Genomic DNA, 19,165 nt, shown 5'->3' on the forward strand with positions numbered 1-19,165 from the left:
TAATAATAATAATAATAATAATGATGATGATGATGATGATGTCCATTGCCAGGTCAAACTGTTTTATTTAGAGCTGAAAACTCCAGCTAAACGTGACCAAAAATATTTTGGAAATAGGGGCAAGTTTTCTTATCATGCAATGTTTCATTTTCTTCTACTCCTCCTCCTCTTTCTCCTCCTCCTTCCTGGCAAACTGCATATGAACATACGTTTATTCAAATAAAAAAACCCTAAACACAGTGGTTTCCTGTAAGCATCTATTTCCTCTCAGAGATGTGAGAAAGAAAGCATGAAAAGCAGAACTCATCATGCAAATAGGAGAAAAGTCTAACCATGGACAGAACATTTTATCTTCTTTGAGAGACATCTGAATGTGTTGTTACTCTTTCTTTAAAAATAATTTTCCTTAGCAACGTGAGGTAAAGATGGAGAGGAGATGGCAATTTCAGGTGCATTATTTGTTCATCCTCACACACTTGATCAATGGTAAGTTCATTTTCTTTAAAGAAACCTCTTCCTGTTAGGTTGATAAATCTGTTGCATGCCTGGGCTGAGGGTGAGGGCCCAAGGCGATGTGGTGGTGTCTCCTTCAAGCTCTATATCCATGGTCGTATTTCTTGGGGACTTCCGAAAAGTCACTTTTGGATATGAAGTACTGCATTAGGCTGACATTGCAGAACAATTATTTTGGTTCTTACCATAACTGTATTTTCAAGGGGTGTTTGCTAATAACGATGCGGTTAAAATATTCTTAACATTTATTAATAAGAATTCAAGAATAAGCTGTAATTTCATTTCTGAAGGAAAGTGCTGGTTTGTCTGTTTTTCTCTGGGCTTTGGAACCTCTGTCAATGTGGACTTTGCACTAAAGAGGACAGAATGTAACACCGGGAATGAGGAAATGGGAAGCATCTTGCAGATGATATTGGATTCCAGCTCCATCACGGCCACTGGTCAGTGATATAAGAGTTTTAGCCCAACAACATTTAGAGGGCCGCAGGTTCCACACTCTGTTGCAACATTTCAGAAGTAAGGGTGATAGTTGTTCACGAATTAGTTGATCATGAATTGTAGTGATCTTATGCAGCCTTTCCTTCACGTGGGGCTTAAGAGAATATCCATGGGCAGATTTTGGCAATATGGTGTCCTGAGTGAGAAGAAAATTTGTTGCACCCTCCCAAATATTTCTTATTTTCACAATAATTCCTTTTAGTACAGTTTCTTTTTAATGGATCTTCTCAGTAGGTACCTGTATAAATATAGATATTATTATTATTATTATTATTATTATTATGCCTCTATTCAGCTTGGTGCCCTAAGTCTGCTGCTGGAATATCTTGGTAGGACAGGGGTTGCCAACCTTTTTGGAGCCTATGGGCATGTTTGCAGACGGGAGAAGCTGTATGCAGTTTTGCCTACAATATACATTTTTTTAAAGCAATTTTCCTCCCTAATATAATGCATTTTGTATGGTGTGGGTTTTTTTGGTAATGCATTTTATGTGGACCAGCCTAGTGTATGCTACACATTGATTGACTGAAGAACCACAGTGCTGAATTTAGAGAAATGTGAATTTAGAAAAATGGCTGCTTTGCTTTGTGTAATGCTTTAGAAAGGGCAAATTGTGCAGGTTTGCCTTTAAAAGTGAATGGAATCAAGTTTCTCCCCTATCCCTACCGCTATGGTAGGATGTGCCAAAAACCAATATAAGCAAAATGGTTGTGGTGCTACCGTAGGTCTCCCTAAGTGCTCCTGTGCTAGTTCATCAAGTCTCATGGATAGACTTGATCCTATCAGATAGGGCAAGCAGCTGAATCTCTCTGGATAGGATTATAAGCCTAAATGCAGACCAGACAGTCAAACTAGAGTCAGCCCGTACTTAACAACTTTGGCCTGATAATAGACCCCTCATGACAACTTGAAAGATACAGATACTCAAGAGTTGCAGCACGTTCTGAGATAAAAGGACTATTAATAAAAGTTAAGTATTAAAATATTTATTCCTAATTCCCTGTTGATGTTGCACTTTGATCTTCATGCATTCTCTTAAGCATAATTCTCAGGAAGAATTTCCTGTGTAGAATTCTGTCAAAAGTGAAGCAGCTTCCTGAATGCAAGATGCTGAATTGAGATCCCTGGGCTGTTTATACTGTTCTTTGTTCCTCGTTAGAGAAATATATACTCTTGTTCTTTATTCTAAAAAGTCTCTTAAGGCGTACTCACACAGCGTTTAAAGGCCAGGATACCATGATTATGGGTCCTAGATAAAGCTCTTCACTTGACCCCTGCACCATCTCATAAAAACCCATGCAATCTAGCATTCTCTTCTCACACGGGAATATGCCCCCAACATTTTCTGTCCCAAATCGGGGACACTCCCTCAACCCCCCGTCCCTCACCAGCCCAGGCTACCTTGGCCCACTACCATTTGCAAGCATGCCCAGGACACCTTGGCCTGCTGCCGCATACTCCCCCCCTCCCCCCCCCAGGCCTGCCCCCCACCGCTCACTGTTACTGCGAGGCCAAAGTCAAGGTAGCTTTTGCAAGGCCACCTTCTCCCCAATCCTGGTTGCTGTGATCCGGGATGTCCTGGTTAAAATGGGACGGTTGTGGGGTATGCAGTGGCCAACTAGATTCTTATTGAAAGCCTGTAAACAGGACATGAGTGCACAGAGCTGCATCCCACTTGTGATTTCAAGTAACTAGTATTCAGAGACATGCTCTTCTAACTCTGCTATTCTATGATTTTATGCTGCCTCCAGCAGTGGAGGCAAGTAGCCACTGGCAGCCTTGTTCTCCATGGATTTGTGCAATTGACACGGGAGGCGCTGTGGGTTAAACCTAGGACTTGCCAATCAGAAGGTCGGCGGTTCGAATCCCCGCGACGGGGTGAGCTCCCATTGCTCAGTCCCTGCTCCTGCCAACCTAGCAGTGCAAGTAGATAAATAGGTACCACTCCGGCGGGAAGGTAAACGGCGTTTCCATGCACTGCTCTGGTTCTCCAGAAGTGGCTTAGTCATGCTGGCCACATGACCCAGAAGCTGTACGCCAGCTCCCTCGGCCAGTAAATCAAGATGAGCGCCGCAACCCCAGAGTCGGCCACGACTGGACCTAATGGTCAGGGGTCCCTTTACCTTTACCTTATGTGCACATAAGAAGGGGTCCCCAGATCTCTTGGCATTCTGAGGTGTGATAGCAGGCAAAAAGACTCTTCCAGCATTGAAGCCATGAAGGGCCAACAGAGGTAGAAAAGGGCTGTGGGGGCCAATCTTTTAGCCTTTTTTCTCTAAGCCATACTTTCAAAATAAAAATTTGTTCGTGCCATTCCATTTTTTTTATTGATAACAAATACAATGGAAAACAAAGAGAGAGAACTCCTAGCAGTGCTAGAGTTATAACATAGAACACAACTAATTTATAATATGTTTGTGGGACATCCAGAAGGTATAAAATAATGAAGCTATGTAATAACGTGAATCATTCACAAATATAATATTGATTGCCCTTGAATCTTGCGCCACATTTGTCAGCTTCTCCTGCCACACCAGGCCACACCCTTTGAGAACCACTGTTTTTGTGCCACTATCTTCATCACATCGCTCATGCCAGTTTCCCCATATTCTACCGCCAGGTGTGCAGTGGGAGCCTAGGAATTATAAACATGAGGATATAAAGTATGTGAAAATGACACTGTGTGCATTTGTTTTCTCTTGCAGCCAAGTCTAACATCATCCTTCAGAACGGGAAAACTGTCTATGGTTTGCGCGGCAGCAATGTGACTCTATCATGTAGCATCCCGAAGGAAAAGGATATCTATGTAACACAAACGCAGTGGACAAAAATTAAAGATGGTCGGCCGAGAAAGATAGCTGTGTACCACCCTACCTATGGCACACGATACCATGAAATGGCTTACAGCTACTCTGTAAGTTTCAGGAAGGATGTCCACAATTGCCTGGGTGGCCACACTGATATTACAGCCAGCAACATAGAATGTAGTCAATGGATTCTGCAGCTGAAGAACGTGAGTCTGGAAATGTCTGGCTTGTATGAGTGCAACTTTGCTACATATCCAACTGGAACAAGCCGCTCTGAAATCAATCTTGTTGTTAAGAACAGTGGTAAGCAGTAATTGACACATTAAGATTTGTTTTTAATAAGGGGCATTATAATCTTTTAAACGGTATCTCTTTCGCAGTGACTCCAGATAACGCATTTGCATCGCTGCTCAAATGACCGCATTCCTGTTGCAAGTAATGTGCTTCAGTTTACATTTTAGAAGAACTTAAAATGCTTCCATTCAGGGCAGAAACAGTAAAACGGCGAGTTTTTAAAATTCTACTCTGTCTTATTCTCCAAGGAAAGTCAAAGCGGCCAACAGATTAAATAATTGCACTGGGTAAAACCAATAATGTTTGTTTTACCAATGCAATAAAACTCAAATTGACAAATCCAGCAGTCATCAACATAAATGCAAGCTGAGCCAGCCCAAAAGTTATTTCATCAGCAAAATGTTTTACTAAAAAGCCACATCTCTGCCTGGTGCCCACAAAGAAGTCACCTGTCAAACTGTGCTTGGGTGGGCAGCCCAGCAGCAACAGCCCTAATCCAAGTTGACACCTGCCTTTCCTCACATGGCTGTGAGATCTGGGGCAGGAGCTCCGATGGCAATCAGAATTCGATTGAGCATCTGTGTTAGGGAATCATGCACCATGAAAGCTGAGATGAAGAGTGAAAGGAATAAAGAATGCTTCAAATGCTGGAAAGGTTGCCATGATGTGAATTTACCATTCTCCTGAAATATTGGGTTGCCCACACACCCGCTTGTGCCATGTCTAGAAAGCACCACTTCCCCCAGGAAAACCTGCTCTTTAGCACTGAATCAGAGCAAATGTCAATCTGCAGAAAACCCAATTGATGTTTGCTCCGATTCAGCGGTAAAGATTGGGTTTCCCCAGGGGAAACTGGTGGGGCAAGTGGCAGTCTGCATGAGCCCTTAGTCCCACTTCTCATTGATTAGATAAGTCTATGTCTGGTGATGGTTTCTATAACAAAATGCTCTTCATTGAGGAGAGGAGTGACATTCTTGCATATGGAAAACTAACATGTCAGGGACTAGGACAGAGTCGTACCTCTCCTTGATATGTAGTTTAATATGTGGAAGATTATTATTTTTCGGTGGAAAGAAACTTCCTGGAGTATATCTATATAAGTCTAGGGAGGTTACAAGCATTTGAATAAGGATGCTTGCCAAAGGTTGGAGGCAGGATCATGGCAAGCAAGGATTTACTGTACAAGCTCCCTTCTTGCAGACTGTCCTGCTGCAGGCATGCATGGAAAACAAGGAGCAGGACTTGTTTGTTCTGATAATCATAGAATTATAGACTTGGAAGGGAACCTGAAGGTCACTGAGTATTGGAGGCAGGACTAACTGGACTGATAAATGCAGTTTTGATTGTGACAGGCACACTGATCAAACATAGTTCAGGGTTTTTATCTGCCATTTACAACTTGATAGATAAGAAAAAATCCAAGACCATAAAGATGATCTGGTCAAATGGCTAGAGCATCTAGTGGAATGGATGGATTGTTTGAGATAGATTTTTGTTTGCTCCTGATGCTGCTCTTTCAAGCTTTGCTCTTCACTTCTTACAGAAGTGTGACCACCCACCCCAGCATTATCACTAACTACTGGACAAAAGTCAGACAGACTGTTTAGTTTATATTTCCTCTCTTCCATATAACAGCACTAGCCCTTGCTGTCTGCTGCATTGTGTGGTTGAGAGTACAAAATAATAGCTAGCAAGAAAACAAACAAACCCCAACATCCTGCAAAATTTGTCTTTTCACCCAACTGGGTTAGAAGATGCTCAGAAACAGAGTTGGGGGATGAAGGATATTAGTCATTAAGAAAACATAACTTCACTTCAAAGTAAAACAAACCCATCTGGAGGGAACAAAACCCAACCCAAGTCACTGGGGAAGGATAATTGGCAGACGTGGAGGACCAAAGTGGAGGCAATGAGTGTTACTGCAGAACTGGATCAAAGGAAGGATGACACAATAAGACTGTTGACGCAGCATTGTGAGAATGCAGAGAGCAGCTCTGAGAGCTGCAAAATATTCAGCTACTTAACCAACCTCTTCCTGACCTTAATTTAAACCACCTGGTCTGCATTTTTTGCATTCATCTGCTTGGGGTGTTTACTGGTTGACTAGATAATTGGCCTGCTCTTTGTCTAGCAAACACTGTCTTTGGCTATGATGCTAAACACCACAATTCAGCACTACGGGAACAAGGCTGCGTGAGCAACAGATAAAACCAAACCACGGTCCATTGAAACAGGAAGCAATTGCTTCTCTTCGCCTCCTTGCAGCCATGCTAGAAGAAGAGAGGATATGAAGAGGGGTGGTGGGGGTGGGGGTGATGCAAACCTGAGGCTCATCCAAACACATTTGAATAGAATCATAGAATTCTAGAGTTGGAAAGCACCTAAGGGTCATCTAGTCCAACCCCATAGGTAAAGGGACCCCTGAGCATTAGGTCCAGTCGTGACCGACTCTGGGGTTGCAGCACTCATCTCGCTTTATTGGCCGAGGGAGCCGGCGTACAGCTTCCGGTTCATGTGGCCAGCATGACTAAGCCACTTCTGGCGAACCAGAGCAGCATACGGAAATGCCGTTTACCTTCCTGCCGGAGTGGTACCTATTTATCTACTTGCACTTTGACATGCTTTCGAACTGCTAGGTTGGCAGGAGCAGAGACCGAGCAATGGGAGCTCACCCTGTTGTGGGGATTCGAACTGCCGACCTTTTGATCAGCAAGTCCTAGGCTCTGTGGTTTAACTCACAGCACCACCCGCGTCCCTGTCCAACCCCATAGTATGGTTTAAACAAGGCCACTGTGTGGCAATGCTGTACTGCAGGGACAGGGAAACTGTGGCCATGCATATGTTGGACCGCAACATCCATTGTTTCTGACCAGTGGCCGTGCTTCCTAGGTCTGATGGGAGCTAGAGTTCAACAATTGTAGAGTTGGGGTCCCTTCCAACTTGACAATTCTGTGGTTCTAGGATTGTAACATCTGGAGGACCACAAGTTCTTCCCTCTCCTGTGTTACATTCTTTGCACTCTTCAGTGCAAAGTCTACATTCACAGAGGAACCAAAAATTAATTACAAGCAGGCCATTCTCTTTGCCACAGGAATCTCTTTACCAATGTCCTTGCTATAACAGAATGACTGCATTGCAACCCATTGCATCCTAATTGTATAAATAGACTTTCTACTGGGGAGTTTGAGTGAAGAAAGGCATGCCAACGATGTGAGGGAGAGTAATGCCTGCCTTATAAAGTCTCAGGAAATGCATCCCTTGGTTGGCTCTGCTCTACAGCATTGCAATTCTGAGCATGTTTGATATTATCCCAAATCCTCTGATGATCTGGTGTACCAGTGGCTTATGATATCTGGAGTGTTTTAATAGCCTCAGTATCCATGTGCTGGAATGCCCAATGCTTGGCATCTGGGCTTGAGATGGGGTGCTCTAATTACAGCTTCATCAACTCATACAATCTGAGTTTGCACATAGAGCATCGCCATTGATGGAAAATTGCCTTGGACCCCAATCTAAGTGAATTGAAGGGAGTTCACAGAATGAAAGTTTCCAGTCAGCTATTCCCACTACCTGCCATCTGCAACCCTAAGAAAGTCTCTATGGAGGAACATAGATAGTTGTCTTATACTGAGTCAATCATTGCTCCATCTAGCTTAGTACTGTCTGCAGTCACTTGCAGCAGGTCCTCAGACATGGGATATTTACCCAGATCTACCAGGAGATACTGGGGAGTGAACCAAGCAGATGACCAAGCAGATGCCACCAATCTATAGCCTTCCCCAGAAGGGGAGTTGCTCCTGAAAAATGTGGGACATGGCTCAGGGGGCTGCTCAGGGGAGGAAAGAGAAGACAGCAAAGTTTCCTTCTGGCGACTTCCTTAAATTATCTTGGTTTAGGATCCAAGCCCAATTTGTGGCAAATCCTTTCTCAGCAGTCATCTGTGCCTTACCTCACCTTGTTCAGAAAGCCTCCCTGACCCTCTAGAGCAGCCTTGCTCAACTTTATTAATTGTTTAATTGCACACTGAGATGGAGAATGCCTGTATGTGTGTTGCTAAGGGTTTAACACTGGAAAATTTCATTGGAATATACTAAGCTAGAAAGAGCTCTCTGAGCTTCTAGCTGGGTTGATAATTAATTGTTGATGTTCTCTGCTGGCCTTCACAGGAGTGTTTAACCTTAGATCATGTGTTCAAGGCATTCACTTGCAAATCTTCATTTTGAAAGGTAGTTGCCTTTGCCTTTTGGCACAGTAAGAAAAGGATATGATAAGATGCCTCTCCAGGAGTTGCATAACCTTAGGCTGGATGCAGACTAATGCAGGATATCAAAGAAACAGAGCTTTGATCTTTCATTTAATCACAATTATGTTATATATTTAAGAAGAAGAACCTATGCTTGAATATGTATATGCTTTATACAAATTTCTTCACGCTGTGCAATATTAATATCTGCAACAAACCTTGGGTCCCCAGATGTTGGCAGAATACAACTCTCACCATCCCTGGCCTGCTAGCTAGAGAAGATGGGAGTTGTAGTCCAACAACATCTGGGGACCCAAGATGGAGAAAGGATGCAGGTGGCTGCATAGGAAGAAATGGGAAGAAAATGTCTTAAGTTATTTTAATAGCCAAGCCTCTGTGAATTGTCCTTCAGATTTTGGCGAAGTAGAAATAAGGAAACTAGTCTCATTCCCCCAAGAAACTGTACTCAGTGGGGAGTTGAAACCAAAGCCATAACTGAGCTATTTCTAGGCTGTTGAATGGGTCCTAGTATCTGTAGTACTGTTCTTGAACATCATCTCCTCTTTTATTTGAATCTGTTTCATAAATGCAAAGTAATGATTATTGTGCAAGAATTTGCAGTGCTGACTTGGCTGCTGTCTAACTAATGTAAACGTGTATTTTCTTTCTGTGCTCAAGTGAAACCAGAAATCTCTATTGGCCTCCAAGCAAGTTTCACAAGAGAGGTGAGTAAATTTAGAGGCACAAATGCATGAGTTAGTGTATAGCTTTATTGCTCCAGTCATCCAATCAAATGGGACAAAATTGAGAATTCGGCCACAAGAAAACCAGCTAGGGCAACCGATTTGGGAAAGTTTCCCCCTCAAGTTTGGAACCATCCAGTCAGAATTTCCTCCTGGTAATTATGTGGCCCTCGGATGGTATTAAACATTTGAAGGAAAGAATTTAGAATGCTCATTAGCTTGAAGTACTTATTCTTTGACATCTGCAGGCAGCAAAAAAGAATAGAAAAAAACAACACATTATCTCATTATCTCATCCTTGTCCTTTGTTCACATGCAACCTGTTTCAGGATTTACCTGACCACAGGGAAAGGGCTGTAGCTCAGTGCTGGAGCAGCTGCCTTGAATAGAATCATGGAATCATAGAGTTGGAAGCATACAGAAGGCACTATGTTCAATTCCTAGCATCTCCAGGGCTCATAATGTCCCCTCTCTGAAATCCTGGAGAGCTGAGGCCTGTCGATGTACACAATGAAAAGCTAGATGGACCAATGCTCTGATTCAGTATTAAGGCAGTTGCCCATGTCGTTCCCCTCCATGTCATTCCCTTCTTATGAATGGGATCGTCTCAGGAGCAGGCCACACCCATTACCAATCCACTCTATGCATTATCAGGCAATGCATAGAGGGGATTGGTAATGGGAGCCAAGCTTTGTACACTGGTAACTGTATATATTTACATGCATGAAGAACACCCGAAGAAGGCTCCAGGAGTTATCCTGTCTAATTCAGATTTTAAAATCTACACATCCCAGATTATTATACACACACACACACACACACACACACGGTATTAAAACAATATTATTTTAATTTTAAAATAAAATGTTTTATTTGGCCCATTTCAGATCATAACATTTTTCCTAAGTTTGATATGCTTGAAAACACAGGTCCATCTTTTAACATAATCCCTGCTTCGATAGCCTAAGAAGTCATTTCAATCTCATGTGTTGTTGTTCCTATATCTGTCCATCTTCCTATCACGTTTCTTGTTCTCAGTTTTATACCCGCAGAGAAAAGTGAAATAAATTATTTATATGGTCAACAGGGGGGCAGTAAAAAATACAGCAACCACCCACAGTTCTGAGCTTTCTAAAACGGCTGGAAATGTTAAGTCCCTGTCTATATTTTGCACCTCAGATCACATTCAGTTTAAAACTTCAGTTAACAAAACACTCTGCAGGTACGAGCAGATCTATGAAGGTAAAAGCGTTTTTTTTAACAGCTCATCTTTCTCTAGGTAGTTTAGTATTTTGCATTGTATGCATCGAGAATAAGGCTCTTGTGGTCTGCTCGCGGTGTCCTCATATTTAGCACTGTCTACGGGGTATCAAACCACATCCTCTCTGCTTTTAGACAAAACCGATGCCAGATGGAGCCACAGCTATAATCATCCTTTCCTTAACGTTCTGAACTATTTTAGCGGTAATATTTTAGTGGTTTCATTACACCTGCAGCTCTGTACAAAATGTTCAGGGTGATTATGGGGACAGAGGATCAAAGACTGAATGTTTCTGTAAAGCTTGCCCTGAAGTATTCAAACATCTTATTGATTTATTGATTGATATGGCACCTTTACTATGGTGATTTAAACCATCTTCCCTGTGGAGGAAGAAGGAGAAAGCAAGGTGGGCTTGTCCCTGTTCCAGTCCCTGTTCCAGGTCTGTCCCTGTTCCAGTCAAACTGCTCTCCTCCTCAGGTTAAAGGACACTGGGGCTTCTTCAGGGAAGAAGGCAATGAGGGAGACAGGTAAACAAAACATCAGTTGGACAGTCTCATCGCCACCACAGGGCAACTTTACATTTAATAACATGTAATTGTTTGGGTATTTTAAAAGTGTGAACCACCTTGGGTACCTTGGCAGATAAGCACATAAGTGCTATAAATAAATAAGTACAAAAGGACAGGTTATGTGAAGCTGATTATCCCACACAAAGATTCAACATTACTCTGCAATGTAATGTTCATTATAGCCAAGCCATTATTGACTTGTTTTCCTTTGATTTTCTAATAGGCTAATATTACTTGTGTGGTAAGGAAGGCATTTCCTAAGCCTGACCTTCAGTGGTACATGGGTGGAGAGATACTGAAGGACAAATCCAGAGGTAATGCAAACATTGTCTAAAATGGCATTTCAAAAATTCACTTTTAAAAAATATCCGGCTGTAACCAGAGAGCACAGTACTCTTTCTGTGAGCAGGAGAATGTAAACATTCATAATCTATGTGGGAGGAAAAGCAGCTTTTATGCTGAACACAACTCTCATTTAATGATAAACTAATACTCCACCTTCCTCAAAAATACAGAGAAAGAGGCACACACAACAGTAAGGATTCCATTATCATAATTCCACAAAAGCAGGGAGAAGAGGTGCAATTTAAGCTGGCACTGAAATGATGTTCACATTAAGCTAAGTCAGACCATTGCTCCAGAAAGCTCAGTATTGACTTTCCAGGGTTTCTGGCAGAAGTCTTTGTCAGCCCTTTCTGGAAGCACCAAGATTTAACCCGGGATCTTTTGCATGCAAAATACCGGTAGGTGCTCTGTCACTTTACTGTGGCCCAGTGCTAAACCTCTGAGCTATGGTTTTATCCTTCTTGTTAGCTGGTTTGAGTTTTATTTGAGTTTTAAAGGTTTGAATATGAGTTTTAAAGGTTAAAAAAAGGAATAAATAAAGACCGATCTCATTTCTTCTTATTTTTCAAAGGAATATCCATACAAAAAGAAGATGCAAAGTTTGAGGGAGGTTTTTATGAGAGGAGATCACTGTTGACAATACGAAGTACAACTTGGCCATCCATTTATCAACCTTTCAAATGCATGTCTGTGTATCCTTTCCCTGGAAATGACATTTCATCTGAAGAAATAGTTCTCCCTTATGGTAAGTCAAATTAAGTTATGAGCCACCTGAAATCCAAAGAGCATATGATATGCATGAACTCAATCTAACTGAAGCCTCTTTGACAATGCGAAGTCTGCAGAAACAAAAGAAAAACACTTCGTTCCATAAATCACTGCACACATGTTTTCAAGGTATAAATTCAGCCATGCTAAGAAAACAGTTGAATATGCTGGTATATATTCAGTACTAATGCATATTCAGCAGGCAATATATTCTTTTTTTTTGTATTATTTATAAAATTTCTAAACCACAATTATGACAGAATCCACAGTGGTGTACAGCAACAGTAAAAATGATAATACATCACATCAACACCACACATCTTTTATAGGGAAAAAAAAACCCTGAAAGGCAGCAATACTATGAAGCAGGCTCAGGCAGTAAAGCAAATTTAAAATGCCTGGGCAAATAAAAATGTCTTCGTTTGTTGGAGAAAAGTTTGTAATGTCAGTGCAAACATTGTTTTGCAAAAAATGCTGCTGGATTTTTGTGGCCTCAAAGTTCTATCCAATTTCTCTACAATATTTTCATAATCTAGAAATTATTTAGAATAGACATGAAACTTCACTCTTTATTATGTTGCCCAGCAGCACAGAGTACTTAGAAATTTGTATTCTCATCTTAAAACATTGGCCTCAAGGGATTAGCCTGTGTTGTCATTGTAAGTTCACTGCAATATTGATGAAAAGTCATGTTTTGTGTGTATTGTGTTGGTACATCAAGAATCCAATCAAACTCTCAGTTATTGTGATGTTGTCACTAACCTATTATTGGATTGTTCACTGCAATGGTTATTTTCAACAGAGTTTCAGACTACATCTTTGCCACTCTCAGAATCTGTTACTCAAGTTACTCAAGTCTCGGATTCCCCCACACAAAGTAAGTGAAGTCTATATTTTTGTGCTTTTCTTAAAACCTGCACACACAAAAATCACATAAATACTGAGAGTAAATGTGGCAATGGTAGAGCCTTTTCTCAGCTGCCATGATGTTGTTTCCCCACCTAAATACAGAACCATAAAGTTTCTGGGAGGTTACTAAAGCTCCATGCTGAAGTAACTCTGTTGTAAGAAGAATGAATTTAACAAGTAAAGATATTCAGGTGCAAAACTAATGAAATTCTTTTATCTCAATGTATTTTGGACATCTTCATTGGGAAATCTGCAAATGTGTTTGTGTGTCTTAAAATACACATATACAAACTACTATATCATTATTAATACTAATGTTAGATCATGTTTTGTGACATTGGCCTAGCATGCCACACTAAGCTGGAAGAGCTAAACCACAAGACCAGGTTCAGTCAATATCCTAAGCCAAACCATGGCACAGCACATGTGCAGTGGCAAAATGACCGGTGAGAAACTTGCATTCTTGCACTCTTGAACTTTTGCTTAATCATGGTTTGACTTACCCCACCATACAAACCCTACTGTTGATTTCACCTATCAAGAATCAAATCTCACGGTTAGTACTAAGTTGTTCTTAAGCTATTATTAGACATTTCATCCACTACATTTGAGACTATTGTTATTTTCAACAGGGCTTCAGACTACAACGATGGAAGCTTCAAAATCCAGTAGTCAGGTTACTCCAGTTTTGGATTCCCTCACAAAAAGTACCGGTAAGTTATGTTTATATGTATGAAACACTTTCTGCACTTTTCTGAGAAATTCGTCCAACAATAAATGATTAAAATACTTCCCAAGCTCTGATATTGCTATTCCAACATGTATCCCATTCTACCTAGGATGGTCCAACTACATTTGTTGTTTATGTGGAAAGTTCAATATGGCAAATTGAACCCACATGCTCCATGCAACGCCCCTAGGCTAATTAGCATCAAGTTTTTCCCTCAAAGCCTAAGGTAGAGTGTGTGCTTTGCCTGCAGGAAATCTTAGGCTGCAATTCCCACCATCTCCAGGTAAAGCTTAGAAACAACGAAAACCAGAAACCTGAAGAACCATTGTCAGCCAACAGATACTACTGAGTAAGGCGAACCACTGCTCTGACTCAGTCTAGAGCAGCTTCCTTCAGTCCGGTGTTGTGCAGGGATTCAGGAATGTCTGATTTGCACCTCAATAGACCAAAGATATATCAAGTATGTCAATATGTTCTTAGGCTGCTCTTACACACTACTCATGTAAGGAAGGGAGAATGTTCTGATCTCGGGTTGAGGACCTCTTTCCAGCCAAACAGCTGCAGTTCCTTTCTAGCCAACCTCCCAACAGGCAGCCACAGGTCAGTGGTGGGCAGGGGCCAGAAGCAAAATATTGATTGACGCATACCTCTCTCCATCCCCCATCCAGGCAAACAGGAAGCATGAGCAAAGTTCAAAGATGCAATCTAGCCAGGCAATGAGTGTGGAAAGCAGGAGTTTGGTCTGGGCAGAAGGGGGTATGGTTTGGGGAGGATTCTGGGAGACATATAGAGAAGCCTGGAAAGCTGCATTCAACCCTCAGGCCTGAGTTTCCCCATCCCTGTGCTAATCTACCACCACTGCCAAATCTTCTCAACCACCATCTCCCTTCTCCTTATATTCCCCCATCTGCTCCTACATATAGGAATGTGATCTTTCAAGGTAGAGAAGGAGAGAGGGGAACATGAAGCAGCATAAAATCTATGTGTGTGTTTCTCCAAGTTCTTATAGGGTGGTTTTGTGTCCTCTCCTTTGTTTTTCTCTTCATTTTGCCTTCCCTGGCCAAGTCACTTGGCAAAAGACTAACCCGCTTCCTCTGTTCATCTGCAGCATTTTTATTTGCCAAATCTCTAATATACATATTTAAGTCCGCCTCGTAAAATAAGCAGACAAGGCACCAGCCGTGAAGTGACTTCATCATAGCCAAGTGATGCAGCCCAAAAGGGAATGCAATCTGAGAGATTCTTAAAATATTCTCTGAATCCACCTCTCCTGGGAGCCATTGTGCACATGTGAAATTACATTAGGAACTGCCGAGGTCCAGATGGAGACCAAGTCAGCTGTTTGCTGAACATTTGTCTTGAGCTGGCTCAGATTTCCTTGTAGGACAGGCACAGCATAGCATCATGATGGGATTTCATACATCTGACAAAGGGCAGCAGTCGGCTGTTTCTCCTTTTCTTTTTTTAGTTCAGGTTCACCTACTCCTGAGCTTGTTTTCTTGCGGCCGCATTTGTTGCCAAACTAACCTTTTCTAAATTATTTCTTAAGTTCTTTCACAAATGCCTGTGAGAAAGTGATCATCGGTGCCAGGGTTTGGGATGTAGCTCAGTGGTAGAGTATCTGCTTTCCACAGAGAAGGTTCCAGGTTTGATACTTGACATCTCAAGATAGGATGGGGAAGATACATTGTCTGAAACCCAAGAATGTCGCTGAATGTCTGACACCCATCTACTGAGCTAGATGGATTGTCATGGACTGGCTGGATGCTGAGGAGTGGTGGGAGGCATCAGCCGCGGAACCCCCAAGGGCACCCCTAGGAGAAGAAGGCTCAGAGCCAGGGGAGTGGTGGCAGAATGACCATGAGTAGTCAGAGGGAGAAGAAGGAGCAGACTGGGAGGAGAAGGTGTCAGAAGCAGAAGCGGTAACAAGATTTGGTGAGCAGGAAGAGGCTGGGGCAGAGGGCAGTTCAGACTCTGAGGCAGAAGCAGAGGCTGGAGGGGAGTGGGGTCAGGAGACAGAGAGGCAGGCTGCTGAAGAACCCAGGCAGTTCCCCCCTCCTGTTGCGACCAGCTCTGTCTCTCTCTCCCACCCCACCCCACCAGTTTCCTAGAACTCAAAGAAATGAAGAAGGCAGAATGGAGTGGGGTTGTGTGCAGGCACAGTTTATGACTGCTTGGGAAAGACCCTGGAGAGGAGGAGCCTTAGGAAGTGATGGGAAGGTGGGGACCTTCAGCCTTGCAACTGCCTTGTTGGAGCAACAAGGGAAGGGTTGCTGGGATCACTAGCCCTGCGCTGTTTTGGTTTCTTGAATAAGGGATTGATTTCACTGAAACCATGTTGTGCTTTGATTGCTTGGCTCCAGCTCCTGAGATGGCCCAATGCACTTATATATTTATACTCCACCTTTTTTCCTTGGTGGGACTCAAAATGGATTGCAATAAAAATAAGAAGCACTAAAAACATAGAAAAAGCAATCATTCAGAACCAATTATATATATATTCTCTCTCTCTCTCTCTCTCTCTGTGTGTGTGTGTGTGTGTGTGTGTGTAAAATATGCTAAAAACATACCAATAATTCCAATAAAAACAGCATGGCACTAGCTCTTTCATTAAAAGCAGGCAGTTCCCAAAAGCCTGTTGGAACAAGAAAGTCTTCACCTGCCAGTGGAAGGACAACAAGGAGGGATCCTTATCCAGTATAAAACAGATTCCTATGCTCCTTTGAAATGTCAACGTGTACTTGCCTTTTAAAAACATGAACCTGAATACAAACTCAATTGCTTTCAAGTATGCTCTCTTATCTAGTTGATGTGTAGGGGGCCCTGATACAGCCTCCTCTTTTGTATGCAGCAATGTTATATGAGAAAACACTTGCGGAAGTCCTTCTTTATTCACTTCATTGATTGGCACTGCTCAACATGACTATCTGTCCTGCGTGCGTGGAATATCTCTGCTGCCGAATTGAACAGGGCACTCGACTTCCTTAGACGTCCCATGTCATGGTTCATAAATGTCATGTTGGTTGCAAAGTGCTTTTGTTGCTTTTGCTGTCTGACAAATCCCCCGCTTGCCTTAATAAAGCTGTAACTTCCCTTTGCCTTCTTCTTTTCACTGTAAAAGTTTCCCATTCAACTTTGCTCAGTGAGATAATCCAAATGACAGCTGTTCGGTGCTTAGCTTCCATAGGAACATCCTTTGTGCGCCAGGCACTAAGAGACACTTTGACACGGAGTGTTAATCACTGTACATTTCTCCTTCTCAGGCTTGCAGCCAGTGTCAAAGAGTCAGTTTCTTTTCTCCCCAAACCCAGATAGATGTCAAGGATGATTGACCTCTTCCCATAGAAATGTCTGAAATAAGACTTTGAAATGTTTCATCCTTCAAAACATGGACTCTGTAAAATTTGGGCAAGAGGTATTGAGAAAGCTATGGCCGGGTGGAAAGGGAGGGAACCTACCAGTGCATTTTTTTCTGGGGGGGCACAGGGGTACGTGTACCCCTAAAAATTTTGTGAATCTAATGGGAGTAGAAACTAAAAAAAATTAAAAAATTAGATTCTTCTCTAGCACGGTGAATCATAAGTTCTGTTGCTACCCACAATGTCCATTTACTATTTTTATTTTTCCTGATTTGAACTATAAATTGGTGGTTTTCTTGAGTCAAAATGAGAGTCGCCCTAAATATTTTTTAAGGGGACAAAAGCACTGGAACCTACAGTAGAAGGGAGGAGGAGGAAGAAATGGGGAAGAAGCCAGAAGAAGTGGGGGGGGGGAGGCAAGGAGGCTAAAGGGAAGCTCAGGAAGATTTTAAGTATGTCCCGCTGTTTATGTGGAAGATTCTAAGTCCGCTTTCCAAATGCAGGAAGAATACCCCTTCAGAGATGGAGGTGGCAGGAACATGGCATTGGTGTTGCTATGCACAGCACACACCCCCACTTGAGCCACACTTCATGTCCATGCATGTTGTTCAAATGAATGAACATTTGTATCCCCACAAAATGAAGGTTTCTCACTAGCGTTGCGACCTATCCCATGGGAAATCTCTTCAACAAAGCATTGATGCAACACTTTGAACAAGGACCTTAAAGACACTTTGTTTTCCACAGAGCCCGGGCTTTCGACTAAAAACCTGCAAGATAACACCATTACTAAGATCTCCAGTTACTCTGCAGTGCCGCAAAGTAAGTAGCCTATAGTAGCTTTTTATGTTAACAGCCAGATGCGCTGACCCATTGCCCAACAGAGACCAGTTGTTTTGGTTTGGCGGGGGGGGGGGAGAGGGAAGTTAGCTTCAATGAAAGATCCAGAAGTGAAGAGGAATGCAAACTATCCCTTTGCATATACAGTCATACCTTGGTTCTCGAATGGAATCCATTCTGGAAGTCTGTTCGACTTCTGAAAATGTTTAAAAACCAAGACGTGGCTTCCAATGGCTGCAGGAGCTTCCTGCACTCAATCAGAAGCCATAGAAGCCACGTCGGACGTTCAGCTTCCCCAAAAAGTTCATAAACCGGAACACTCACTTCCGGGTTTTCAGCATTCAGGAGCCAAAACGTTCGAGTCAGAAGGCGTTTGAGAACCAAGGTACAACTGTACGATCGAAGAAAGATGATAGAGCTTGCTCACTATTTTGTGACGCTTTGGTTGTCCATAAGACAGGGAATTTGGGATTATTATTTTTTTATCAAACTAAATGTGGCAATATAACCCTTAGCTGGGCATGCAGATACAACCAACCCCTTCTTCTGCTTACCTTATCAGGTGGCTTTCTCTTTGATAAAAGCTCATTTATTTGGCACGCAGAAGATTATATCCTCCTCCCTGCTGTGGATTAAGTGGCAGGAGCACATCCATGCCTGTCTCTGTCCCACTACACCTCTGCCTTCTACTCTGGGCTCACCCACACTCTGAGCCCCCTGTTGCCCTTCAGTAGTTCAACTCGTGCTAGATTTCCACCCTCCTAGCTGTACCATATTGCTCTGACTGAAATGTCGCTTGTCTTGCTGCCTGGAAAAAGGCTCCCAGTCATTAATCCGGGAAGACCAGTGGCCTAAGGGTTAGTGCTTGCTATTCACAATTACGATTCTCTTAACACAATCATTTCTCATGTCTAACACGCTTAGCAAGCTGCTCCTCTTTCAGGCTGCGGATGCTTGCTTGACTTACAAGCTGCGAAAAGGTATTCCCTGTGGCAAGTCATTCTGCTTAAAAGTTCACATACATAGCACGCAATTAGGATCCAACAAACTAATATTGATCGCTCGCTCCCAAACTGTTTCCTACACAAGTGAGAAGTGTCGGATGAAGTGTGGAGGGCAAGGGTCTGACAAGAATACCATTTTCCTCCTTCACCCACCCACCCAAATACATGGGCTGCAATAGATCACTGGAAAAGAAATTAAATTCGCTCAAATCTCCCCAATGCAGAGGTGCAAGAGCTGCAGATTCTGAGGGAACTCAATGCCCTCACCACGGGGGGAGAAGC

General features: G+C 42.5%; 1 protein-coding gene across 1 annotated transcript in view; it reads left to right on the top strand.

Annotated features, from left to right (window-relative positions):
• Positions 1 to 341: 341 nt before the first annotated feature.
• Positions 342 to 19,165, top strand: part of CD96 (CD96 molecule) — a 28,935-nt gene continuing 10,111 nt past the window's right edge. The window contains 8 exon segments of the mRNA XM_053386314.1: positions 342 to 486; positions 3,717 to 4,121; positions 9,034 to 9,080; positions 11,152 to 11,242; positions 11,845 to 12,018; positions 12,844 to 12,918; positions 13,583 to 13,663; positions 17,787 to 17,861. Of these exon segments, the coding sequence (XP_053242289.1) occupies positions 426 to 486; positions 3,717 to 4,121; positions 9,034 to 9,080; positions 11,152 to 11,242; positions 11,845 to 12,018; positions 12,844 to 12,918; positions 13,583 to 13,663; positions 17,787 to 17,861 (1,009 nt within the window). The 5' untranslated portion in view covers positions 342 to 425.

The sequence above is a fragment of the Podarcis raffonei genome, chromosome 4, assembly GCF_027172205.1.
Source record: "Podarcis raffonei isolate rPodRaf1 chromosome 4, rPodRaf1.pri, whole genome shotgun sequence".
Taxonomy (NCBI): domain Eukaryota; kingdom Metazoa; phylum Chordata; class Lepidosauria; order Squamata; family Lacertidae; genus Podarcis; species Podarcis raffonei.